We start from the raw sequence: 27778 nt of genomic DNA, 5'->3' as shown, positions 1-27778 counted from the left end.
TCTGGCGCCGTTGCCGGGGAGGAAGATCAAGTCAAGAACTCATCCAAGTAAGTGTCTCAAACTCATCTCTTGCATTTACTTTGTTTGCCAGTTGCCTCTCGTTTTCCTCTCCCCCACTTCACCCATTTGCCTTTTTCGTTCGCCTTTTCGTTCGCCCTTTTCGTTCGACCTTTTTCTCTCGCTTGCTTTCTGCTCGTCTGTGTGGGATAGTCTATTCTCATGGCTAGATCCACCACTTCGAATGATACTCCTGAGAGCGAAGTTCTCAATTTCAAACAAATTGAGGGACAAAACTTAAAGGACGCTTGGTATACGATTTGCAATGCTCAGAGTAGATCTACTCATAAGCAATCCACTACCGTCTTGCTTCGCTGTTTTTATGTGGGTATTTTTCCTTGGAATAGGTATATTCTTGACACCATCGTAGGTGGAAATTTCTTGGGTAGCCAGGCCATTGATTCTTACAGAGCTGTGATAAACTTGGTAGGCTCACCCCCACTCGTGGTTAATGGAACTACCTTAACTCTGGAACATGTGATGTGTGGGCTGGACGCTATTGAAAATAAAGTTGCTACGATTGAACTCATTGAGAATTTGGATAAAAAGATCCACAATCAAATCACTCAGTACGGATCCAAGGTGGGAATGGTTTTGAAAAATTTAAAGGAGAAGGAACCCACAGTTAGCGAAAAGCTAGGTCATGATTCCGCTAGGATTGGCAAACTAGAGGATGTTATAACCAACTTGGGTTCCGCTTTTGCCGCTGTGCAGAATACTCCCAATTTTGCCCACAATAAAATCACCAAACCCGTCTTTGTTCCTAAAAGTATCGGTGAATCATCTAGCAAGAAAGATGGAAACCTCAAGATGATAAGTGATCACGCCACTTATGGTTTGAGCACCAAAGACGACGATACGTGATTCTATCGCTACTATGCCTAGCCAAGGGCGTTAAACAATAGCGCTTGTTGGGAGGTAACCCAATGAATTTATATTTTTCTTTCTTTTTTGTTGCGTCCACACTTTCACAATTCTGTTGTGATTGTGTTTATTGTGTTTCTTTTTGTGTTTGAGCCAAGCAAAACCTTCTTGATTAGTCTTGGTAATGGTTGTTTGATCCTACTGGAAAAAGACAGAAATGTTTCGCTCACGATATGATTTTTCATTTTTATTCACAAAGAGATTTTGAGTTGATTATTTTTGCTGCTGATTTATATGCTTTTTCCCCAGACCGTCGTCATTTTTCAGATTTTTGAGGTACCAGAAGTATACGAAGTATACATATTGCTACAGACTGGTCTGTTTTTGACAGATTCTGTTTTTTTGTGAGTTGGTTGCTTGTTTTGATGAAACTATGGTTAGTATCGGGGGGTACTAGCCATGGGAAAGTGAGAATACAGTAGCCCATCATCAATATAGATGGAATTCAAGTTTTATACAGTACCAAAAGAAGTGGTAGTTTGTTTTCTTGTACTAATGTTATCACAAGTTTCTGTTTAAGTTTTGTGTTGTGAAGTTTTCAAGTTTTGGGTGACGTTCTCATGGACAAAGAGATAAGGAGTGGAAAGAGCTCAAGCTTGGGGATGCCCAAGGCCCCCCAAGCCAAATTCAAGGACAACAAAAAAGCCTAAGCTTCGGGATGCCCCGGGAAGGCATCCCCTCTTTTCGTCTTCAATCCATCGGTAACATTACTTGGAGCTATATTTTTATTCACCACATGATATGTATTTTGCTTGGAGTGTCTTGTATCTTAGGAGTCCTTTCTTTTTTGTTGTGTCACAATCATCCTTGCTGCACACCTTTTTGAGAGAGAGGGACATGCACTCATCGTGATTTTGCTAGAATGCTCATAGTGCTTCACTTATATCTTTTGAGCTAGATACTTTTGCTCTAGTGCTTCACTTATATCTTTTGAGATAGATACTTTTGCTCTTGTGCTTCACTTATATCTTTAGAGCACGGCGGTGCTTGATTTGGTAGTTGGCTTATGCTATGAAAGTAGTCCCATGTGCTAGGTACCCAAAGAGGATGCAAAAACTTCCATCTTCATGTGCATTGAGTAGAAAGAAAAGTTTGGATTACTCTCAATTAGTTTTGAGACATGGATTCGGTAATATTAAAAGCTATGTTAGTAGGGTGTTGTGAATCTAGAAATACTTGTGTTGAAGTTAGTGATTCCCGTAGCATGCACGTATGGTGAACCGCTATGTTAGGAAGTCGGAGCATAATTGATCTATTGATTGTCATCCTTTGTGTTGAGGTCGGGATCGCGCGATGGTTTACACCTACCAACCCTTCCCCTCGGAGTATGCGTTTAGCACTTTGTTTCGATTACTAATAAAAAACTTTTGCAACAAGTATGTGAGTTCTTTATGACTAATGTTGAGTCCATGGTATAGATGCACTTTCACCTTCCACCATTGCTAGCCTCTCTAGCGCCGCGCAATTCTCGCCGGTGCACAAACCCATCAAATTCCTTCCTCAAAACAGCCACCATACCTACTATGGCATTTTCATAGTCATTCCGAGATATATTGCCATGCAACTACCACCGTTCCGTCTCATGACTTGTGTCGTCACTCTCATATTGCCATTGCATGATCATACTAGATCGTTGCACATCCCGGTACACTGCCAGAGGCATTTCCAATGGAGTCATCATCATTGTGATCTTTGAGCTTTGAGTAACTAAAAAGTGTGATGATCATCATTATTAGAGCATTGTCCCATGTGAGCAAAAAAAGAGGCCAAAGAGCCCAAAAACAAAAAAAAGAGAAAAGAAAAAAAGAGGCCTAAGAGCCCAAATAAAAAAAAGAGAAATGAGAGAAAAAGAGAGAAGGAACAATGCTACTATCATTTTCCACACTTGTGCTTCATGTTAGCACCATGTTCTTTGTGACTGAGAGCTTCTTGCTTTGTCACTACCATATGCTAGTGGGAATCTTCGTTTTATAACTTGGCTTATATATTCCAATGATGGGCTTCCTCAAAATTGCCCTAGGTCTTCGTGAGCAATAAAGTTGGATGCACACCCACTAGTTTTCCTCTTGAGCTTTCACATACTTATAGCTCTAGTGCATCTCTTGTATGGCAATCCCTACTCATTCACATTGATATCTATTAATGGGCATCTCCATAGCCTATTGATACGCCGAGTCAGTGTGACCATCTCCTCCTTTTTGTCTCACAACCACCACCACACTCTATTCCACCTATAGTGCTATATCCATGGCTCGCGCTCATGTATTGCGAGATAGTTATAAAATTTTTGAGAAAGTAAGAGTGCGAAAACAATTACTTGGCCAATTCCGGGGTTGTGCATGATTTACATTAGTTGTGTGAGGATGATGGAGCATAGCCAGACTATATGATTTTGTAGGGATAACTTTCTTTGGCCTTGTTATTTCGAAAGTTCATGATTACTTTGCTAGTTTGCTTGAAGTATTACTGTTTTCATGTCAATAGAAAACTATTGTTTTGAATCTTACGGATCTGAACGTTCATGCCACGTGAAAGAAGTTGCAAAGGACAACTATGCTAGGTAGCATTCCACATCAAAAATTCATTCTTTATCACTTCCCTACTCGAGGACGAGCAGGAGTTAAGCTTGGGGATGCTTGATACGTCTCCAACGTATCTATAATTTTTGATGGTTTCATGCTATTATCTTGTCAAACTTTGGATGTTTTGCATGCCTTTTATTTATTTTCTGGGACTAACTTATTAATTCAGTGCCAAGTGCCAGTTCCTGTTTTTTCCATGTTTTTAAGCCCTTTCAGAGGAGATTTTGAAACAGAGTCCAAATGGAAGAAAATCCCCAAAAAGATTTTTTCTGGAACGGAAGAAGATCGGGGGACTTGGGAGCCAAGCCAGAAGAGCCCCAGGGGTCCCACAAGCCCCCACCCTGCGGCCAGGGGGTGCGCCATGCAGGCTTGTGGGCCCCCTGGAGGTCCCCTGACCTAGATCTTGCGCCTATATATTCCCAAATATTCCCAAAAAAATCAAGGGAGCATCGTAATCAGTTTTCCGCCGCCGCAAGCTTCTGTCTCTGCAAGATCCCATCTGGGGCACGTCCGGGTGCCCTGCCGGAGGGGGGATTCGGACACGGAAGGCTTCTCCATCAACACCATGACCTCTCCGATGATGCGTGAGTAGTTCACCATTGACCTACGGGTCCATAGCTAGTAACTAGATGGCCTTTTCTCTCTCTTGGATCTTCAATACAAAGTTCTCCATGATCCTCATGGAGATCTATCCGATGTAATCTTCTTTTGTGGTGTGTTTGTCGAGATCCGATGAATTGTGGATCTATGATCAGATTATCTATGAATCTTATTTGAGTTTCTTCTGATCTCTCTTATGAATGATTTCATATCCTTGTAATTCTCTTCGAGTTGTGGGTTTTGTTTGGCCAACTAGATCTATGATTCTTGCCATGGGAGAAGTGCTTGGTTTTGGATTCATACCGTGCAGTGACCTCACCCAGTGACAGAAGGGGTAGCGAGGCATGTATCGTGTTGTTGCCATCAAGGGTAAAAAGATGGGGTTTTCATCATTGGTTTGAGATTATCACTCTACATCATGTCATCTTGCTTAAGGCGTTACTCTGTTCATCATGAACTCAATACACTAGATGCATGCTGGATAGCGGTCGATGTGTGGAGTAATAGTAGTAGATGCAGAAAGTATCAGTCTACTTGTCTCGGACGTGATGCCTATATGCTAGATCATTGCCTTAGATATCGTCATGACTTTGCGCGGTTCTATCAATTGCTCAACAGTAATTTGTTCACCCATCGTAATACTTGCTATTTTGAGAGAAGCCTCTAGTGAACACTATGGACCCCAGGGTCTACTCCACACCATATTTTCAGCCTTACACTTTGTACTTCGTTGCACTTTCCGCCTTCAGATCTCACTTTGCAAACAATCTTGAAGGGATTGACAACCCCTTTGAAGCGTTGGGTGCAAGCATGTTTGTGTTTGCGCAGGTACTCTGGACTTGACGAGACCCTCCTTCTGGATCGATACCTTGGTTCTCAAAGTGAGGGAAATACTTACTGCTCCTGTGCTGCATCACCCTTTCCTCTTCAAGGGAAAAACCAACGCAAGCCCAATCTCCGTCAACGTGTCAATTTCTGGCGCTGTTGTTTGAGAAGTAGCACCGCTCATGTTGTGAAAAGGGGCGGTCAGTATCTTCCATGCTAGGCGTGTTATCCTTGATACGTGTTTATTCACTATCATTCACGAGAAAGGGGCCGGTAATTGGTGTGCCCAGTTCCATGCTCAAATGGAAAAGATAATTGCAAACAAAACTCCCCGTGGATTGTTGTTGGTATGGATGGCACCCGAGGATTCGGCTATTCGTGGAGTGTGATTGATCGATGGTGTGGGAGTCAAAACTTTACTTTTCTGTTCGGGAACCTCCTATAGTATGTGTAGCATGGAAGATGGTGAAAACTATTGGTCATTACGTTGACAATGAAAGCACGCCACCCAAAATTATTTATCTCTGTCTTTAAAGCTTGAGCTCTGGCACCTCTGCAAACCAATGCTTTCCTCTGCGAAGGGCCTATCTATTTATGTTTCTGTTGAGTCATCCTCTTCTTATAAAAGCACCAATTAGAGAGCACCTCTGTCATTTCTATGCTTTGCTTTTAATTGTTATTGAGTATGACTGTGACTGGATATTCTTTGCCATGAATTACAATGTTCAGTCAGCCCTTGGTCTTTGAAGGTGCTGTGCATTTATGTTTTGCGGTCTCAGAAAGAGCTAGCGAGATACCATCTGTTCATATTGCTTCATGATTGTTTTGATTTAAGTGTTGACATTTGAAACTTATTATTATTGCTCGCTAGTTGATTATGCCATTGATATGAGTTCCTCTTGAGACCTAAATGTCATTGCTTATGTGGTTAGCTTGTGATCTTGCTGAAAATCTGAATATGGGTTAGACATAATTGCAACAACAAGATCAAACAGAGTTCGTAAAAGTTTTTCTTTTGTTTCTTTCAGTTTGTCAACTGAATTGCTTGAGGACAAGCAAGGCTTTAAGCTTGGGGGAGTTGATACGTCTCCGTCGTATCTACTTTTCCAAACTCTTTTGCCCTTGTTTTGGACTCTAATTTGCATGATTTGAATGGAACTAACCCGGACTAATGCTGTTTTCAGCAGAATTGCCATGCTGTTGTTTTTGCACAGAAACAAAAGTTCTCGGAATGACCTGGAAATTTACGAGGATTTTTTGTGGAATATATAAAAAATACTGGCACAAGAATCAACCGGAGGAGTGGAGCGAGGAGCCCACAAGCCCACCAGGCGAGGGCCCCCCTGGCCGCGCCTAGCAGGCTTGTGGGGCCCTCAGAGCTCCACCGCCTCCAACTCCAGCTCTATTTAGTCCCTTTCATCAGAAAAAAATCAAGGAGAAGAGTTCATCGCATTTTATGATACGGAGGCGCTGCCACCTCTTGTTCTTCCTTTGGAGGGAAGATCTGGAGTCCGTTCTGGGCTTCGGATAGGGGAGATCGTCGCCATCGTCATCACCAACCTTCCTTCATCGCCAATTCCATGATGCTCTTCACCATTCGTGAGTAATCTCATCGTAGGATTGCTGGACGGTGATGGGTTGGATGAGATCTATCATGTAATCGAGTTAGTTTTGACGGGGATTGATCACGAGTATCCACTATGTTCTGAGATTGATGTTGCTACTACTTTGCCATGCTTAATGCTTGTCACTAGGGCCCGAGTGCCATGATTTCAGATCTGAGCCTATTATGTTCTCGTCAATATATGTGTGTTCTTGATCCCATCTTGCAAGTTGTAGTCACCTACTATGTGTTATGACCCGGCAACCCCGTAGTGACAATAGCCGGAACCACTCTCGGAGATGACCATACTATGAGGAGTTCATGTATTCACTAAGTGCCAATGCTTTGTTCCGGTTCTCTATTAAAAGGAGAACCTTAATATCCCGTAGTTTCCATTAGGACCCTGCTGCCACACGAGGGATGGACAATAGATGTCATGCAAGTTCTTTTCCCTAAGCACGTATGACTACATATGGAATACATGCATACATTACATTGACGAACTGGAGCTAGTTACATATCTCTCCGTGTTATAACTGTTGCATGATGAATATCATCCGACATAATTATCCATCACCGATCCAATGCCTACGAGTCTTTTCCTACTAGTCCTTGCTATGTTACTCTGCTGCTACTGTTACTGCTACTGTTGTCACTGCTGCTACTGTTACTGCTACTGTTGTCACTGCCGCTACTGTTACCATTGCTATTGTTGCTATCACACCACTTTGCTACTGATACTTTGTTGCAGATACTAAATCTTTCAGGTGTGATTGAATTGACAACTCAACTTCTAATACTCGAGAATATTCTTTGGCTTCCCCTTGTGTCAAATCAACAAATTTGGGTTGAATACTCTACCCTCGAAAACTGTTGCGATCCCCTATACTTGTGGGTTATCAAGACTATTTTCTGGCGCCGTTGCCGGGGAGGCATAGATCTATTCTCTGAGTCACTTGGGATTTGCGTCTGCTGATCACTATGAGGAATCCGAGAGATCCAAAAACTAAAGTCTTGCCCTCAACTACGAGGACAGGTAAGGGACTGCCATCTAGCTCTGCACTTGATTCACCTTCAGTTATGAGTAAGTTTGCGACACCACCTCCTGCTAGAAATTTTGATGTGTCGCCTGTGCTTGATGATGCTACTTCTGTTGTCCATGATGCTTGTGATGATGCTTTGCTTGATACTGCTTTGCCACTAGGTGCATTCCTTGATGCACAAATTGCTAGAGTTGCTGCTAGATGTGATGATACTTCTGAAACTGTTGAGATTATTGAAGTAGAACCTGCTATTTCTCCTGTTAGAACTAGCTCTCCTAGATATGAATTGCCTGATATGCTTGAGGATTATGTTATGGAGGGTGAGATAGATCAGGACTTTCTTTCTTGTAAGGATAGTTATGATCTTGAGAAATTACTGCGCAAGTGGAAAGAAAAATCTTTGAACACTAGGATGAAATACGACCCGAAGTTTGCTACTTCGCCTATATTTGTGTACGATAAGGATTATGAATTCTCTGTCGACCCTGAGTTAATCACTCTGGTCGAATCTGATCCTTTTCATGGTTATGAGTCTGAAACGGTTGTAGCACATCTTACCAAATGATACGTCTCCGTCGTATCTACTTTTCCGAACTCTTTTGCCCTTGTTTTGGACTCTAATTTGCATGATTTGAATGGAACTAACCCGGACTAACGCTGTTTTCAGCAGAATTGCCATGGTATTGTTTTTGTGCAGAAATAAAAGTTCTCAAAATGACCTGAAAATTTACGGAGAATTTTTCTGGAATTAATGAAAAATACCTGCGTAAAGATCCACCGGAGGAGGTGAGCCAGTGGGCCACAAGCCCAGGAGGCGCGGCCACCCCCTGGCCGCGCCTGGTAGGCTTGTGGGACCCACAGAGCTCCACCGCCTCCAATCTCAGCTCTATATATTCCGTTTTGCTCGGAAAAAAATCAGAGAGAAGGATTCATCGCGTTTCATGATACGGAGGCGCCGCCACCTCCTGTTCTTCATCTCGAGGGCAGATCTGGAGTCCGTTCTGGGCTCCGGAGAGGGGAAATCGTCGCCATCATCAACCTTCCTCCATCACCAATTCGATGATGCTCTTCACCGTTCATGAGTAATCTCATCGTTGGCTTGCTGGACGGTGATGAGTTGGATGAGATCTATCATGTAATCGAGTTAGTTTTGACGGGGATTGATCCCTAGTATCCACTATGTTCTGAGATTGATGTTGCTACTACTTTGCCATGCTTGTCACTGTGGCCCGAGTGCCATGATTTCAGATCTGAACCTATTATGTGGTCGCCAATATATGTGTGTTTTAGATCCTATCTTGCAAGTTGTAGTCACCTACTATGTGTTATGACCCGGCAACCCCGGAGTGACAATAGCCGGAACCACTCCCGGAGATGACCATAGTATGAGGAGTTCATGTATTCGCCAAGTGTTAATGCGTTGGTCCGGTTCTTTATTAAAAGGAGAACCTTAATATCCCATACTTTCCATTAGGACCCCGCTGCCACGGGAGGGATGGATAATAGATGTCATGCAAGTTCTTTTTCCTAAGCACGTATGGCTACATACGGAATACATGCCTACATTAGATTGACGAACGGGAGCTAGTCACATATTTCTCCGTGTTATAGCTGTTACATGATGAATCACATCCGGCATAATCATCCATCACCGATCCAATGCGTAGGAGTCTTTTACTACTCGTCCTTGCTCTGTTACTTTGCCGCTACTGCTGTCACTGTTGCTGCTGTTACTTTGCTGCTACTGGTTACTGTTGCTACTGCTGCTGTCACCCTACTTTGCTATTGATACTTTGTTGCAGACACTAAATCTTTCAGGTGTGGTTGAATTGACAACTCAGCTGCTAATACTTGAGAATATTCTTTCGCTTCCCCTTGAGTCGAATCAATAAATTTGGGGTGAATACTCTACCCTCGAAAACTGTTGCGATCCCCTATACTTGTGGGTTATCAAGACGTTTTTCTGGCGCCGTTGCCCGGGAAGCACAGCTATATTCTCTGAGTCACTTGGGATTTTCGTCTGTTGATCACTATGAGGAATCCGATAGATCCAAGAACTAAAGTCTTGCCCTCAACTACGAGGACAGGTAAGGAGCTGCCATCTAGCTCTGCACTTGATTCACCTTCAGTTATGAGTAAGTTTGCGACATCACCTCCTACTAGAAATCTTGATATGTCGCCTGTGCTTGATGATGCTACTTCTGCTATGCCTGATACTGCTTTGCCTGATGATGCTATGCTTGATACTGCTTTGCCTGATGACGCTATGCTTGATACTGCTTTGCCACTAGGTGCATTCCTTGATGCAAAATTGCTAGAATTGCTAATAGATGTGATGATACTTCTGAAACTGCTGATACTATTGAAGTAGAACCTCCTATTTTGCCTGCTAGAACTAGCTCTCCTATGGCTGAATTGCCTGTTATGCCTGAACGTTATGTTATGGAGGGAGAGATAGCTGAGGATTTTCTTGCGTGTAAGGATAGCTATGATGTTGAGAAACTACTGCGCAAGTGGAAAGAAAAATCTCTGAACGCTAGGATGAAATACGACCCGAAGTTTGCTACTTCGCATATCTTTGTGACCGATAAGGATTATGAATTCCCTGTCGACCCTGAGTTAATCACTCTGGTCGAATCTGATCCTTTTCACGGTTATGAGTCTGGAACGGTTGTAGCCCATCTTACCAAACTGCACGATATAGCCACCCTATTCACTAGTGAGGAGAAGATCCGCCACTACTATATCCTCAAGTTGTTTCCTTTCTCGCTAAAGGATGATGCTAAGACCTGGTTCACTTCTCTTACTCCTGGTTGTGTGCGTAGCCCCCAGGATATGGTCTACTACTTCTCTAAAAAATATTTCCCTGTCCATAAGAAGCAAGCTGGCTTGCAGGAAATATACAACTTTGGTCAAGCTGAAGAAGAGAGTCTCCCACAAGCTTGGGGGAGGCTCGTCCAGCTACTAAATGCTTTGCCTGATCACCCTCTTGAGAAAAATGAAATACTTGATATCTTCTATAATGGACTTGCCATTGCTTCCAAAGACCACCAAGATAGTTGTGCTGGTTGTGTTTTTAGGGAACGAACTGTAGAACAAGCTGAGATCCTATTGAATAACATCTTGTGCAATGAGAATGCTCGGACTATTCTCGAACCACCTCCTAAGCCAACTCCGAAGAAAAGAGATATTCTATTCCTCAGTCCTGAAGATATGCAAGAAGCCAAGAAATCTATGCGAGAGAAAGGCATTAAATCTGAAGATGTCAAAAATCTACCACCTACCGAAGAGATCCATGGTCTTGATAGCCCGATACAGGTAGTAGAAGTAAATTCTCTGTGTAGGTTTGATGAGAGTGATATTCCTTTTGATAAACCTGCTAGTTTATGCCTGGATGAATTTGATAACTTTGTTGCTAAACAACAGAGTTTCAATGATTATGTTAGCAGACAATTGGAACAGAATGCTCGTATGCTTAGTCATTTAAGTGCTTGTGTGGACAGAAATGTCAATGATCTTAATCTTCTGAGTAAACATGCCTCTATGGTTACTACTCAGGTAGAACAAGTACTTAAGGCTCAGAATGACTTGCTCAATGAGTTGAATGACAATTCCGTCAGAGTCCTCACTAGAGGCGGTAGAATGACCCAGGAACCTTTGTATCCTGAGGGTCATCCAAAGAGAATTGAACAAGATTCTCAAGGAGTTAGCACTGATGCACCTAGTCATCCTAGAAAGAAGAAGAAAGATGATAGGAACCTGCATGCTAGCAACCCTATTGCTGCTACACCTGAGAGTCCAAATGATGTCTCTGTCTCTGATGCTGAAACAAAATCTGGTGATGAACATGAGCCTAATGATAATATCAATAGTGATGTTCATGTTGATGCTCAACCTAGCAATGAAAAGGATGTGGAGATTGAACCTGATCTTGATAACCCACAGCCTAAGAATAGAAGATACGATAAGAATGACTTTGCTGTTAGGAAGCATGGTAAAGAAAGGGAACCATGGGTTCAGAAACCCATGCCCTTTCCTCCCAAACCATCCAAGAAAAAGGACGATGAGGATTTTGAGCGATTCGTTGAAATGATCAGACCTGTCTTTCTGCAAATGCGTTTCACAGATATGCTCAAAATGTCTCTGTATGCTAAGTACATGAAAGATATTGTGACTAATAAGAGGAGGATACCGGAGGTTGAGATTTCCACCATGCTTGCTAACTATACCTTCAAGGGTGGAACTCCCAAGAAACTAGGTGATCCCGATGTGCCCACTATACCTTGCTCCATTAAAGGAAACTACGTTAGAACTGATTTATGCGACCTTGGAGCCGGTGTTTGTGTTATGCCTCTCTCTCTTTATCGTAGACTTGAACTGGATAAGTTGACACCCACTGAAATCTCTCTGCAAATGGCCGCCAAATCAAGTGCTTTCCCTATTGGCATTTGCGAGGATGTGCCTGTTGTGGTTGCTAATGTCACTATCTTACCAGAGTTTGTTATCTTGGATATTCCGGAGGACGATGCCATGGCGTGTTGGGGAACGTCGCATGGGAAACAAAAAATTTCCTACGCGCATGAAGACCTATCATGGTGATGTCCATCTACGAGGGGGGATAATCGATCTACGTACCCTTGTAGATCGCACAGCAGAAGCGTTAAGAAACGCGGTTGATGTAGTGGAACGTCCTCACATCCCTCGATCCGCCCCGCGAACCGTCCCGCGATCCGTCCCATGATCTAGTGCCGAACGGACGGCACCTCCGCGTTCAGCACACGTACAGCTCAACGATGATCTCGGCCTTCTTGATCCAGCAAGAGAGACGGAGAGGTAGATGAGTTCTCCGGCAGCGTGACGACGCTCCAGAGGTTGGTGGTGATCTAATCTCAGCAGGGCTCCGCCCGAGCTCCGCAGAAACGCGATCTAGAGGTAAAACCGTGGAGATATGTGGTTGGGCTACCGTGGCAAAGTTGTCTCAAATCAGCCCTAAAACCTCCATATATATAGGTGGGAGAGGGGGGCCTTGCCTTGGGGCTCAAGGAGCACCAAGGGTTCGGCCGAGCCAAGGGGGGAGTCCTCCCCTTTTTCCCACCTCCTTTTTTCTTTTCTTTTCCTCTTTGATTTTCTTCCTATGGCGCATAGGGCCTTCTTGGGCTGTCCCACCAGCCCACTAAGGGCTGGTGTGCCACCCCCAAGGCCTATGGGCTTCCCCGGGGTGGGTTGCCCCCCCCCCCCCGGTGAACAACCGGAACCCGTTCGTCATTCCCGGTACATTCCCGGTAACTCTGAAAACCTTCCGGTAGTCAAATGATGTCATCCTATATATCAATCTTCGTTTCCGGACCATTTCGGAAACCCTCGTGACGTCCGTGATCTCATCCGGGTCTCCGAACAACATTCGGTAACCAACCATATAACTCAAATACGCATAAAACAACTTCGAACCTTAAGTGTGCAGACCCTGCGGGTTCGAGAACTATGCAGACATGACCAGAGTGACTCCTCGGTCAATATCCAATAGCGGGACCTGGATGCCCATATTGGATCCCACATATTCTACGAAGATCTTATCATTTGAACCTCGGTGCCAAGGATTCATATAATCCCGTATGTCATTCCCTTTGTCCTTCGGTATGTTACTTGCCCGAGATTCGATCGTCAGTATCCGCATACCTATTTCAATCTCGTTTACCGGCAAGTCTCTTTACTCGTTCCGTAATACAAGATCCCGCAACTTACATTAAGTCACATTGCTTGCAAGTCTTGTGTGTGATGTTGTATTACCGAGTGGGCCCCGAGATACCTCTCCGTCACACGGAGTGACAAATCCCAGTCTCGATCCATACTAACTCAACGAACACCTTCGGAGATACCTGTAGAGCATCTTTATAGTCACCCAGTTACGTTGCGACGTTTGATACACACAAAGCATTCCTCCGGTGTCAGTGATTTACATGATCTCATGGTCATAGGAACAAATACTTGACACGCAGAAAACAGTAGCAACAAAATGACACGATCAACATGCTACGTCTATTAGTTTGGGTCTAGTCCATCACGTGATTCTCCTAATGACGTGATCCAGTTATCAAGCAACAACACCTTGTTCATAATCAGAAGACCCTGACTATCTTTGATCAACTGGCTAGCCAACTAGAGGCTTGCTAGGGACAGTGTTTTGTCTATGTATCCACACATGTATATAAGTCTTCATTCAATACAATTATAGCATGGATAATAAACGATTATCTTGATACAGGAATTATAATAATAACTATATTTATTATTGCCTCTAGGGCATAATTCCAACAGTCTCCCACTTGCACTAGAGTCAATAATCTAGCCCTCACATCATCATGCGAATTACATTGTAATAAATCTAACACCCATACAGTTTTGGTGTTGATCATGCTTTGCCCGTGGAAGAGGTTTAGTCAGCGGGTCTGCTACATTCAGAGCCGTGTGCACTTTGCATATATTCACGTCCTCCCCTTCGACGTAGTCGCGGATGAGGTTGAAGCGTCGTTTGATGTGTCTGGTCTTCTTGTGAAACCGTGGTTCCTTTGCTAGGGCAATGGCACCCGTGTTGTGACAGAACAAGGTTATTGGATTCAGTGCGCTTGGCACCACTCCAAGATCCGTCATGAACTGCTTCATCCAGACACCCTCCTTAGCCGCCTCCGAGGCAGCCATGTACTCCGCTTCACATGTAGAATCTGCTACGACGCTTTGCTTGGAACTGCACCAGCTTACCGCACCCCCATTATGAATAAATACGTATCCGGTCTGCGACTTAGAGTCGTCCGGATCTGTGTCAAAGCTTGCATCGACGTAACCCTTTACGGCGAGCTCTTCGTCACCTCCATACACGAGAAACATCTCCTTAGTCCTTTTCAGGTACTTCAGGATATTCTTGACCGCCGTCCAGTGATCCACTCGTGGATTACTCTGGAACCTGCCTGCCATACTTATGGCCAGGCTAACGTCCGGTCTAGTGCACAACATTGCATACATGATAGAACCTATGGCTGAAGCATAGGGGACGGTGCTCATATGCTCTCTATCCTCATCAGTTGCTGGGCACTGAGTCTTACTCAATCTCGTACCTTGTAAAACTGGCAAGAACCCTTTCTTGGACTGTTCCATTTTGAACCTCTTCAAAACTTTATCAAGGTATGTGCTTTGTGAAAGTCCTATCAGGCGTTTTGATCTATCCCTGTAGATCTTAATGCCTAGAATGTAAGCGGCTTATCCTAGGTCCTTCATAGAGAAACTTTTATTCAAGTAATCCTTTATGCTCTCCAAAAACTCTACGTTGTTTCCAATCAGCAATATGTCATCCACATATAATATTAGAAACGCCACAGAGCTCCCACTCACTTTCTTGTAAATACAAGATTCTCCAACCACTTGTATAAACCCAAATGCTTTGATCACCTCATCAAAGCGTTTGTTCCAACTCCGAGATGCTTGCACCAGTCCATAAATGGATCGCTGGAGCTTGCACACCTTGTTAGCATTCTTAGGATCGACAAAACCTTCGGGTTGCATCATATACAACTCTTCCTTAAGGAAACCGTTAAGTTACGCCGTTTTGACATCCATCTGCCATATTTCATAATCGAAAAATGCAGCTATTGCTAACATGATTCTGACGGACTTAAGCATCGCTACGGGTGAGAATGTCTCATCGTAGTCAACTCCTTGAACTTGTGAAAAACCCTTTGCCGCAAGTCGAGCTTTATAAACAGTCACATTGCCGTCAGCGTCCCTCTTCTTCTTAAAGATCCATTTTTTCTGAATAGCCTTGCGGCCCTCAGGTAGTACTTCCAAAGTCCACACTTTGTTCTCATACATGGATCCTATCTCGGACTTCATGGCCTCTAGACATTTGTTGGAATCTGGGCCCACCATTGCTTCTTCATAATTTGCAGGTTCATTGTTGTCTAACAACATGATTGACAAGACGGTATTACAGTACCACTCTGGAGCAGCACGTGGTCTCGTCGACCTGCGTGGTTCGACAAAAACTTGAACCGGAGTTTCATGATCATCATCATTAACTTCCTCCTCAACTGGCGTCGCAACGACAGGGGTTTCCCCTTGCCCTGCGCCACCATCCAGAGGGATGAGAGGTTCGACAACCTCCTCAAGTTCTATCTTCCTCCCACTCAATTCTCTCGAGAGAAACTCCTTCTCGAGAAAAGCTCCGTTTTTAGCAACAAACACTTTGCCCTCTGATTTGAGATAGAAGGTGTACCCAACTGTCTCTCTTGGGTAACCTATGAAGATGCACTTTTCCTCTTTGGGTTCCAGCTTTTCAGGCTGAAGCTTTTTGACATAAGCATCACATCCCCAAACTTTAAGAAATGACAACTTTGGCCTTTTGCCATACCACAGTTCGTATGGTGTCGTCTCAACGGATTTTGGTGGTGCCCTATTTAAAGTGAATGCAGTTGTGTCTAATGCATTACCCCAAAACGATAACGGCAAATCGGTAAGAGACATCATAGATCGCACCATCTCTAATAAAGTACGATTACGACGTTCGGACACACCATTACGCTGTGGTGTTCCATGCGGTGTCAACTGTGAAACAATTCCACATTGTCTTAAGTGAGCACCAAGCTCGAAACTCAGATTTTCACCCCCACGATCAGACAGTAGGAACTTGATCTTCTTGTTACGGTGATTTTCAACTTCACTCTGAAATTGCTTGGACTTTTCAAATGTTTCGACTTGTGCTTCATTAAGTAGACATAACCATATCTACTCAAATCGTCAGTGAAGGTGAGAAAATAACGATATCCGCCGCGTGCCTCTACGCTCATCGGACCGCACACATCGGTATGTATGATTTCCAACAATTCACTGGCATGCTCCATTGTTCCGGAGAACGGAGTTTTAGTCATCTTGCCCATGAGGCATGGTTCGCACGTGTCAAGTGAATCAAAGTCAAGTGACTCCGAAAGTCCATCGGCATGGAGTTTCTTCATGCGTTTTACACCAATATGACCTAAGCGACAGTGCCACAAAAATATGGCGCTATCATTGTTAACTCTAACTCTTTTGGTTTCAATGTTATGTATATGTGTATCACTATCAAGATTCAATATGAACAATCCTCTCACATTGGGTGCATGACCATAAAAGATGTTACTCATAGAAATAGAACAACCATTATTCTCTGACTTAAAAGAGTAACCGTCTCGCAATAAACAAGATCCAGATATAATGTTCATGCTCAACGCAGTCACTAAATAGCAATGATTCAAGTTCATAACTAATCCTGATGGTAACTGAAGTGAAACTGTGCCGACGGCGATTGCATCAACCTTGGAACCATTTGCTACGCGCATCATCACTTCATCTTTCGCCAGCCTTCGTCTATTCCGCAGTTTCTGTTTCGAGTTGCAAATATGAGCAACAGAACCGGTATCGAATACCCAGGCACTACTACGAGAGCCGGTTAAGTACACATCAATAACATGTATATCAAATATACCTGATTTTTCTTTGGCCGCCTTCTTATCAGCCAGATACTTGGGGCAGTTGCGCTTCCACTGACCCATACCCTTGCAATAGTAACACTCTGTTTTAGGCTTAGGTCCAGCTTTGGGTTTCTTCGTCGGATTGGAAACAGGCTTGCCGCTCTTCTTTGAATTACCCTTCTTGCCTTTGCCGTTTCTCTTGAAACTAGTGGTATTATTCACCATCAACACTTGATGCTCTTTACGGAGTTCAGACTCTGCGACTTTCAGCATCGCAAACAACTCGCCGGGAGACTTGTTCATCCCTTGCATGTTGTAGTTCAACACAAAGCCTTTATAGCTTGGCGGCAGTGATTGAAGGATTCTGTCAGTGATAGCTTCTTGCGGGAGTTCAATCCCCAGCTCAGCTAGACGGTTTGAGTACCCAGACATTTTGAGCACATGTTCACTGACAGACGAGTTCTCCTCCATCTTGCAAGCATAGAATTTATCGGAGGTCTCATACCTCTCGATCCGGGCGTTCTTCTGAAAGATAAACTTCAACTCCTGGAACATCTCAAATGCTCCATGACGCTCAAAGCGACGTTGAAGTCCCGGTTCTAAGCCATACAAGACTGCACATTGAACTACTGAGTAGTCCTCCTTACGCGCTAACCAAGCGTTCTTAACATCCTGATCAGCCGTAGCGGGTGGTTCATCTCCTAGCGCAGCATTAAGGACATAATCCTTCTTCCCAGCTTGTAAGATTACCATAAGATTACGAGCCCAGTCTACAAAGTTGCTTCCATCATCTTTCAACTTAGCTTTCTCTAGGAACGTATTAAAATTCAGGATGACTGTCGCGTGAGTCATGATCTACAACACAAATATATTCAAAGTGGACTTAGACTATGTTCAAGATAATTAGAGTTTAACTTAATCAAATTACTCGCTAAACTCCCACTCAAAAAGTACATCTCTCTAGTCATTTGGGTGGTTCATGATCCACTTACACTAGCTCAAGTCCGATCATCACGTGAGTTGAGCATAGTTTCAGTGGTAAGCATCCCCATGCTAATCATATCATCTATATGATTCATGATCGACCTTTCGGTCTCATGTGTTCCGAGGCCATGTCTGCACATGCTAGGCTCGTCAAGCTTAACCCGAGTGTTCCGCGTGCGCAACTGTTTTGCACCCGTTGTATGTGAACGTTGAGTCTATCACACCCGATCATCACGTGGTGTCTCGAAACGACGAACTGTAGCAACGGTGCACAGTCGGGGAGAACACAATTTCGTCTTGAAATTTTAGTGGGAGATCACCTCATAATGCTACCGTCGTTCTGAGCAAAATAAGGTGCATAAAAGGATTAACATCACATGCAATTCATAAGTGACATGATATGGCCATCATCACGTGCTCCTTGATCTCCATCACCAAAGCACCGGCACGATCTTCTTGTCACCGGCTCCACACCATGATCTCCATCAACGTGTCGCCATCGGGGTTGTCGTGCTACTCATGCTATTACTACTAAAGCTACATCCTAGCAAAATAGTAAACGCATCTGCAAGCACAAACTTTGTATAAAGACAACCCTATGGCTCCTGCCGGTTGCCGTACCATCGACGTGCAAGTCGATATTATCTATTACAACATGATCATCTCATACATCCAATATATCACATCACATTGTTGGCCATATCACATCACAAGCATACCCTGCAAAAACAAGTTAGACGTCCTCTAATTTTGTTGTTGCATGTTTTACGTGGTGACCATGGGTATCTAGTAGGATCGCATCTTACTTACGCAAACACCACAACGGAGATATATGAGTTGCTATTTAACCTCATCCAAGGACCTCCTCGGTCAAATCCGATTCAACTAAAGTTGGAGAAACTGACACCCGCCAGTCATCTTTGAGCAATGGAGTTACTCGTAGCGATGAAACCAGTCTCTCGTAAGCGTACGAGTAATGTCGGTCCGAGCCGCTTCGATCCAACAATACCGCGGAATCAAGAAAAGACTAAGGAGGGCAGCAAAACGCACATCACCGCCCACAAAAACTTTTGTGTTCTACTCGAGAAGACATCTACGCATGAACCTAGCTCTGATACCACTGTTGGGGAATGTCGCATGGGAAACAAAAAAATTCCTACGTGCACGAAGACCTATCATGGTGATGTCCATCTACGAGAGGGGATGTGTGATCTACGTACCCTTGTAGACCGTACAGCAGAAGCGTTAGTGAACGTGGTTGATGTAGTGGAACTTCCTCACGTCCCTCGATCCGCCCCGCGAACCGTCCCGCGATCAGTCCCACGATCTAGTGCCGAACGGACGGCACCTCCGCGTTCAGCACACGTACAGCTCGACGATGATCTCGGCCTTCTTGATCCAGCAAGAGAGACGGAGAGGTAGATGAGTTCTCCGGCAGCGTGACGACGCTCCAAAGGTTGGTGGTGATCTAATCTCAGCAGGGCTCCGCCCGAGCTCCGCAGAAACGCGATCTAGAGGTAAAACCGTGGAGATATGTGGTCGGGCTGCCGTGGCAAAGTTGTGTCAAATCAGCCCTAAAACCTCCGTATATATAGGGGGGAGGGGGAGCCTTGCCTTGGGGTCCAAGGACTCCCAAGGGGGGTCGGCCGAGCCTAAGGGGGGAACCCTCCCCTTCCAAACCGAGTCCAACTAGGTTTGGAAGGAGGAGTCCTTCCCCCTTTTCCCACCTCCTCTTTTTTTTCTTTTCTCTTTGATTTTCTTCCTATGGTGCATAGGGCCTTCTTGGGATGTCCCACCAGCCCACTAAGGGCTGGTGCGCCACCCCCAAGGCCTATGGGCTTCCCCGGGGTGGGTTGCCCCCCCCCCCCCCCGGTGAACACCCGGAACCCATTCGTCATTCCCAATACATTCCCGGTAACTCTGAAAACCTTCCGGTAATCAAATGAGGTCATCCTATATATCAATCTTTGTTTCCGGACCATTCCGGAAACCCTCGTGACGTCCGTGATCTCATCCGGGACTCCGAACAACATTCGGTAACCAACCATATAACTCAAATACGCATAAAACAACGTCGAACCTTAAGTGTGCAGACCCTGCGGGTTCGAGAACTATGCAGACATGATCCGAGTGACTCCTCGGTCAATATCCAATAGCGGGACCTGGATGCCCATATTGGATCCCACATATTCTACGAAGATCTTATCGTTTGAACCTCAGTGCCAAGGATTCATATAATCCTGTATGTCATTCCCTTTGTCCTTCGGTATGTTACTTGCCCGAGATTCGATCGTCAGTATCCGCATACCTATTTCAATCTCGTTTACCGGCAAGTCTCTTTACTCGTTCCGTAATACAAGATCCCGCAACTTACAGTAAGTCACATTGCTTGCAAGGCTTGTGTGTGATGTTGTATTACCGAGTGGGCCCCGAGATACCTCTCCGTCACACGGAGTGACAAATCCCAGTCTCGATCCATGCTAACTCAACGAACACCTTCGGATATACCTGTAGAGCATCTTTATAGTCACCCAGTTACGTTGCGACGTTTGATACACACAAAGCATTCCTCCGGTGTCAGTGAGTTATATGATCTCATGGTCATAGGAACAAATACTTGACACGCAGAAAACAGTAGCAACAAAATGACACGATCAACATGCTACGTCTATTAGTTTGGGTCTAGTCCATCACGTGATTCTCCTAATGACGTGATCCAGTTATCAAGCAACAACATCTTGTTCATAATCAGAAGACACTCACTATCTTTGATCAACTGGCTAGCCAACTAGAGGCTTGCTAGGGACAGTGTTTTCTCTATGTATCCACACATGTATATAAGTCTTCATTCAATACAATTATAGCATGGATAATAAACGATTATCTTGATACAGGAATTATAATAATAACTATATTTATTATTGCATGTAGGGCATAATTCCAACATCGGATTCATATTGAAGGGCTCTTGTGGTTGTAGGTGACTGGATGCAGATTGTTGGCATCCACCCCATTACAGGCAAATACATGTGATGATCTCCTCACCACAATCGAAGCTAGGAATGTGCAGCAAGATCTCTTTGGGAATGGCTGGTGAGGAAGCATGGACTGCGGGGGAATTGTGGATCTAGGTGGAGTTCGCTTTAGTCGGTGAGAGGCGAGCTCGAGTTTTGTAGGGGAAGAAAATCTACCTGCACTAGTCAGATAGAATAAATGGACTTGAATGAGTCTATTAGTCTAGAATCTCGTCTTGGACGACCCATATGGTGGAGTGACATTCCAACCGGTACGAAAGTGCCTCACATAGTCATGTTTCATGGGCGTTGGTTGTTGGCCATATTCACTGTTTAAAATAAGGGTACATAGATTATACCTAGGTCTATGTGTGTTGGGTTGTAAATCTCGGAGTGACTTGATGGGAGGGATAACGAGCACACATGCACTCCAATAAATAATAGCACTTTTGCCACATGGAGTGCATATAACATGGTTTTTTCATGACTCTATGCTGCTAATAAGAATTCATTTTATTTTAGATCATGAGTTTATGAAATTTATTCCCTAATATGTGTGATAATTTAGGATGTACCCAAATCTATCTTTGAATTTAAACAAATTATGCTACTTTTTTAGAAAAATGTGTTCTGAGTAAACTTTTTTTTATCATAGCCATATTTAAAAAGTTAATCAATTCTGTGATCAGCATGGCATGCTCATTCTATGGAACATGACTATGTCACAATCTTGCTACAGAAGTTTACCTTGAAAATAGATTGCATAGACAGATAGCACCTTAAATTCTTCTCTCTCGCAGTGTTTAGTATCCTTTTGGGGGCATATATAAGTTATCTATAATCTAAGGGATGGCAATCTGGAGAATTAATTTGAAGTGGGACAAGCCATTAAATACTGTCATGCAAGGTGGATGTGTGGGAAGAAAACACGAAGAAGGAAGGATCGTGGGAGAGGAAGGGGAAGAGAAAGATGATGAGATTCATTTATCTACCACATCAATAGCATGAAATATCATCTCATATCACATCACATTTTCTTTGTGTATATATTTTTGTTATCGTATTTCTTGTTATACATATATTTTGTTATTAGCCCGTGGCAACGCACGGGCATTGAACTAGTGTAGGTAAGAGGCGACAAACTCTGCTGCAATATGAAGAACTATGTATTTACAATATTGTTTGAACGTTGATCCAATTTCACTCAATGTTTGAATGTGCCCAATTAGAAGTAGATTTATAGAGTTGATGCAAATAAAATGAGAGAAAAACCTATGGGTGGGTGAATCCGAGTTTGCCGATAGGCTCAGCAGCCTCCAAAGAAAAATATGAGACACTCCAAAACGGTTTTAGAGGCTGCGGGTACGACGCATCTGCTAAAGTTGCTCTAATATTCTAAAACGTGAGCCTGTGAGCACAAAAATTAATTACGGACAAGTTCTTTATTTTCTTTCTTCTGGGCGGGAATTGCTAAGAAAAGTAAACACTGGGGTAAACCAGGTTAGTGCACTGCCTTTGTTTAATGTCTGTAAATTGTAGATACGTGGATGTTGTATGAAATTTCTGAAACTTCAAACCTCACATTTTATTGCATCTGGTGAAACTTTATGCACATTATTTATCATTCCTTCCATTTTATTGCAATGTTAGTGTCCTTACTAACAACCCTCAGATCATTTATAACTGAGACGAAAGTACCATGGAGAGTGAACCGAAGCCTGATCAGTTTGCATGTGACAGTTAGTTACACTGGTGGTCTAGTACCACAGTACATGGTAGAAGCCTTTCACCTTTTAAACAGAATTCAGGACACAGCACAATGATCATGCAGCTGCAACAGAAAAATATGCTGCTGCTATTCTAGCACTGAAGGCTACAACTATCTTCTTCCCAGGTGGGCTGGCTATAAATAAACTTGACCAGAGCCCTAGAGCAAGCAGCAGCTCCACAGCTACACAGCTCCAGGGTAGCATCTGAATAGATAGTTCTGTTTCAGCCAGTTCTTTTCTGGATAGGTGCTTGTCAGGCACTGAAAGTGAGAGTTGGAGGAAAACAAACAGATCTGGCCAACTAATTGTGGTCGCCGATCAGCTTGTTTTCCTCCAATATCTCACCTTCGGTTGACTGATTGATTGCTTGGCGTTGGCATCTGCAGCCTAGAGACAAGGAAGAGATTGGGTTACAGCTAGGGACATGCATGCACCGCTCAAAGCGAGGATTAGAGGGAACTGAACCATCCATTGGAAACATAGAGTGATGGTTCAGTTTCTTCTAATATCTCACCTTGACTGGTTCATCCAGGAAATATGGCACAGGCGCTCTGTGCGGCCACCCAAGGTGAGAACTGGAACCTAGGCAGATAGATATAGACTGGGGTAATAAATTTCTGGAAAAACAACAAACAGACTTCTTTTGTCACAAAACATCAAGAAAACACACCTCTAAAAGTGCATTTCACAAAACCACACTTATGTGACACAATATTTCTCCAGATCATACTTTGTCAGTCGCAATATAGTTTTGAGAAATTTACTCAATACACTGTCCTATAGTCTGGTTTCTTTTCCTCCAACATCTTAACTTGGCCGAATTGCTTGATCCTGAGTAGCTTGTCCTATACTAACTTTTGGTGAGGCAATGGCTAAAGCGCCAGCCTCTTGTGACCCCTTGCCTCTAAACCTATACAGCCTGTCAAAGCTTAAATCTTGGACCCTATCCTCCACATAGGTCAATCCAATTAGAGTGGGAAGGGCAATCAATTCAATTGGCAGTGTAAGATAAAACAGAAAAACAGAAAAGACTGAACAACATTGTTCAGTCGATGTTCTTTAGAATTCACATGGTGCTCTAGGAAGTCAAATGACATTTGCATAATATTAAATGGTTTCACCGTGTTCATTCTACTAGCGGTCAGTATAATGCCCCTCCGTTCCAAAATATTTGTCGTTGTTTGAACTAAAACAACGAGAAATATTTTAGAACGGAGGGAGTAAGATCAAAGACACTCTGGTCCAGTGAGTACTAACTGTTGGACCCTCAAGCTACAATTGTTTGATTTGAATCTCAACTATAGCCAAACTGTGGAAGTGAACAAACTTGTACAATCACCAAAAACTAGCCATGGAGAATTTCAAAGGACAGAAACAGGGCTACTGATTTTGATTGTGATAGAACATAATCATCACAGGTAAAGAATGGACAAGCTGGTGGTGTTGGATGACATGCCAATTTTCTGAACACCTGGTGGCAGTTCATCCATCGTGTGATATGTGTCCTCTGGATATGTCAGATTGATCTAAGGATATTATATCCTGGAAATGTCCTACTTATCATCTGGCACTTCATCAGAGCTACTGATCTCGGAAGACTCGTCAAAAGACGACCAGTCACTTGATGTTTCTTCTTTTTCACCATGCTCATCCTCTCCTGCTGCACTCTCACTTGATGCTTCTTCCTGTTCAACATTCTCATTCTTCACTCCTGCACTCTCTAATTGAAGAACTGAAGGGGATGCCTTGTGCATATTATCCTGTATGCTTTCATCGTGATCCTTCCCCCGCCAAACAATAATTTGCTCCTTGTCAAAGGATACAAGAATACAAGGAACAAGGTCCTGCACCAAAAAGGAGAGAGAAATACATTCTGTTACAGGTAATCTTCAGGGCGAATAAACATTTTACTATTTTGGCATAATAAGGCTATATGAGAAACTCACCCTGAGCTTGACTCCAATCTTCCGATAATCACTCTTTGGCAATCCTTTACAATCTATACGAACCAATTCATCTGTCAAAAAACCATCTCGAACCATCGGCACAAGGCTAGCATAATATCCATTCTTTGCTGTGAAATGGGCATAGTTGGTTAGACACATTTTTAGCACCTACACGTATATGATACCATGTCTAAATGAAAAAGGGGGACAAGGATTACCGAGCTTTGTCAAAACAGAAGCATGTAGGCCCTTCTTCCTCATTTCCTTTGTCTCCTCAACCGTGAGCCCTTCTATTGTTGTTTTAATTAGCCTCGGGTATATCGGTTCAGCTGGCTTCCATAGCATCAAAGGAATAACAGGTCTTTTCTTTGGATGATAATGCCTCCCCCTGTACAGTATTAACTGGCCACCATGCCTGTGGATTATAAGGCCACCAGTTTTATCCTGGACAAAAGGTAGCATTACTCACGCTTCTACAGGAGAGTAATATTAGAACCAGCCATATAAAATAAGAGCTCCGAAGATGTTCATCCATAAAGTACTTGATAAACTCCATGGAAGTAAAGTGACAGTGTTCATGTTCTTAGAGATAGGAGAGACGAAGCTACCTCGAGTTCATGGCACACATTTTGCATATCAACCGTCGGCACACCAAGGCATTTCACCCTGACCCCCTCGCCATGCTTCCAGTGGTTGTGAATGTCATTTAGCATGTTATGAGTGAGCCCATCTCTCCCTACAGAAACATCAGCAAACCGACTGAGGCCCTGTTTGGAACCACCCAGATTATATAATTCAGTTTTTATAATCTATTATGTCTCCAAACAGGACAGTTTATGGTGTAGATTATAAAAACTAGATGGACAGATTATTAAAAACTCATAATCTACTCTACCCCAGCTAAAATCAGATTATGGATTGCTAATGACCCATTACCCTTGTAAAGTTGAAGATAATTACATTCCTACCACCGCCACCCTCCTCTTTTAAAAAAGAAACAGAGGGCGGACATGTCATTATGCAATGTAAAACCTGGATTATAGTTTATATAATTTGGCCTCCAAACATGCCCACGTAGATTATTTTTATAAACCAGATTATATAATCTATCTTCATAATCCAGATTATCATAATCTATTGTGGTTCCAAACAGGGCCTGAATAACCAACGCCATCATCTGTATGGCAGCTCAAAATGCACAACAAATTCATTAGTAGTATTGTTTTAACAACCCAAGACCAAATTTACCGAGATTGATCTGCCGCTTGGTGCGGTTCTTCTGGCATTTCTCAACCAAGAAGGAGCGCTCCGCGGGGGTGAGCGGCTCGCCAAGCACGCGCTCTCGCTCGCGACGGCGGGCCTCCTCCAGGTCCTTCTCGGCGGCGGGGGCGGGGTCCTCGGCGTCGACGCTCCGGAGCGTGGTGTCGACGGCGGGCGCGCACAGGCCGGTCCAGGGGCGGTCGAGCCGACCGGGGCCGAACGGGGAATACTTGGGCTCGCGGAGCCCGATGGGCTTGGCGTCCAGGGAGCTCTCCGTGTAGCTGAAGCGGAAATCGAAGGGGAGGTCGGAGTGGGAGGCCGGGCGGTCTCCGCGGTCCAGCGAAGACGGCGGCCGGTAGGGGGGCTTCTTGGTCCGACGCTTCTGGCCGGCGGCGGCGCCTGTCCCGTGGGAGATCTCTTTTGCGGTGGGGGTCAGGGAGGCCGGCGGCACGAAACCGTAGCGGTCTAGGAGGCGGGAGAGGTGGCGGCGGGGAGGGTGGCACGGCCGCAGCAGGTGGGCGCGGCGGAGGAGGCTAGGGAGGAGCATGGAGCGGCGGAGCAGAGTGGCCAATGGCGACCGTGGGCCGAAGGGGCAAAACCCTCGTGTTCGTGGGTTTTTTTGGGAAGGAAAACTAGTTTTCCATTCGGAAATTTACAAGGAAAAACGAGGACTTAGTCGGTCTCTTTGGGAAATCGATTTCTAGTTGATTTTTGATTTGAAGCCTCTTGAGTATTTTATTTGTTTTTCTATATGAAAATATAATCTATATTCGAGTTGTTCTAGCAGAAATAAACACAATCATTTGATTTGATTTGAAATTACCCACAAGCATAGAAATGTCATCTAACGCAATGCAAACTGAAAATACATTTAAACCAAAAAAAAAGATACGAATCAAATTATAGGGTTAGTCTATCATAGGATTAGTCAGTTTTCACGGTCTTTTTGGATTGAAGGGCTCTTTGATTGAAGGATTTTTGTAGGTTGAGGGATTTGAATTCTAAAATTTTTACGGAAGCCATTTGAGAAGTCCAATGCATCTTCTCTTCACTTTTTTCCTTAATCCTCTAGATTCCATGTTTTATTCTTATGCGACATTCAAAGGCATTCATTGTAGGATGTCCGTGTATGCATCTGCTCATTGCGGCGTTGATGCTTTCCTCTTTTGCTGCATTTGTTGTCGGTCCCTCCGAGCGACGTTCTCCGGCTTGCACGGCAAAGCCGAGGACGCGCGTCGATGGAGGAGGCGAACACAACCTCGGTCGTGACGGTCGAGGACGGGTTGGACGACATCTCAGGCAACGGATTGGGACCGAGGGCGAGGTTGGGGAGCAAGGATGGCCGGCGGCGAGGGCTCGGATGCAGGAAAGGCGGGGGGGATGCACGAAAGGGGGGTTGATGAATTTGGGGCAATTTGTGGTGGGGTAGGCATGTCGGGTCCGGCTGACACGTATGGGTTGTTGTGGATATGTACCTAGGGTAGGGTCTTAGGCCTGACCTACATACCCTACCTAAGGACTAGAAGACTTAAAGACTACAAAGAAGATTCCGACTCGAATCACCATGGCGCACGAGTCACTCGACATTATATCCACTCGGAGGTTTCTTCCTCCATTCGACAGTTGCCTTTCACTTGAAAGAACCAGAAGTCTGTCGATCGCAGAAGATCAGAAGCC

At 44.1% G+C, this 27778-nt stretch overlaps 1 protein-coding gene across 1 annotated transcript; it reads right to left on the bottom strand.

Annotated features, from left to right (window-relative positions):
- Window positions 1–23974: 23974 nt before the first annotated feature.
- On the bottom strand, window positions 23975–26721 carry LOC123442912 (CRS2-associated factor 1, mitochondrial). Its single transcript, XM_045119092.1, has 5 exons — window positions 26090–26721; window positions 25450–25577; window positions 25060–25285; window positions 24842–24969; window positions 23975–24739 (listed from the first exon to the last, which is right to left on the bottom strand). The coding sequence occupies exons 1-5, from the start codon at window positions 26646–26648 to the stop codon at window positions 24449–24451; spliced, it is 1332 nt and encodes a 443-aa protein (XP_044975027.1). The 5' UTR covers window positions 26649–26721; the 3' UTR covers window positions 23975–24448.
- Between the last annotated feature and the right edge of the window lie 1057 nt (window positions 26722–27778).

Source organism: Hordeum vulgare, chromosome 3H (assembly GCF_904849725.1).
Source record: "Hordeum vulgare subsp. vulgare chromosome 3H, MorexV3_pseudomolecules_assembly, whole genome shotgun sequence".
Classification (NCBI taxonomy): domain Eukaryota; kingdom Viridiplantae; phylum Streptophyta; class Magnoliopsida; order Poales; family Poaceae; genus Hordeum; species Hordeum vulgare.
The sequence above is the reverse complement of the archived record's forward strand: the minus strand, read 5'-3'. Positions and strand labels throughout refer to the sequence as shown.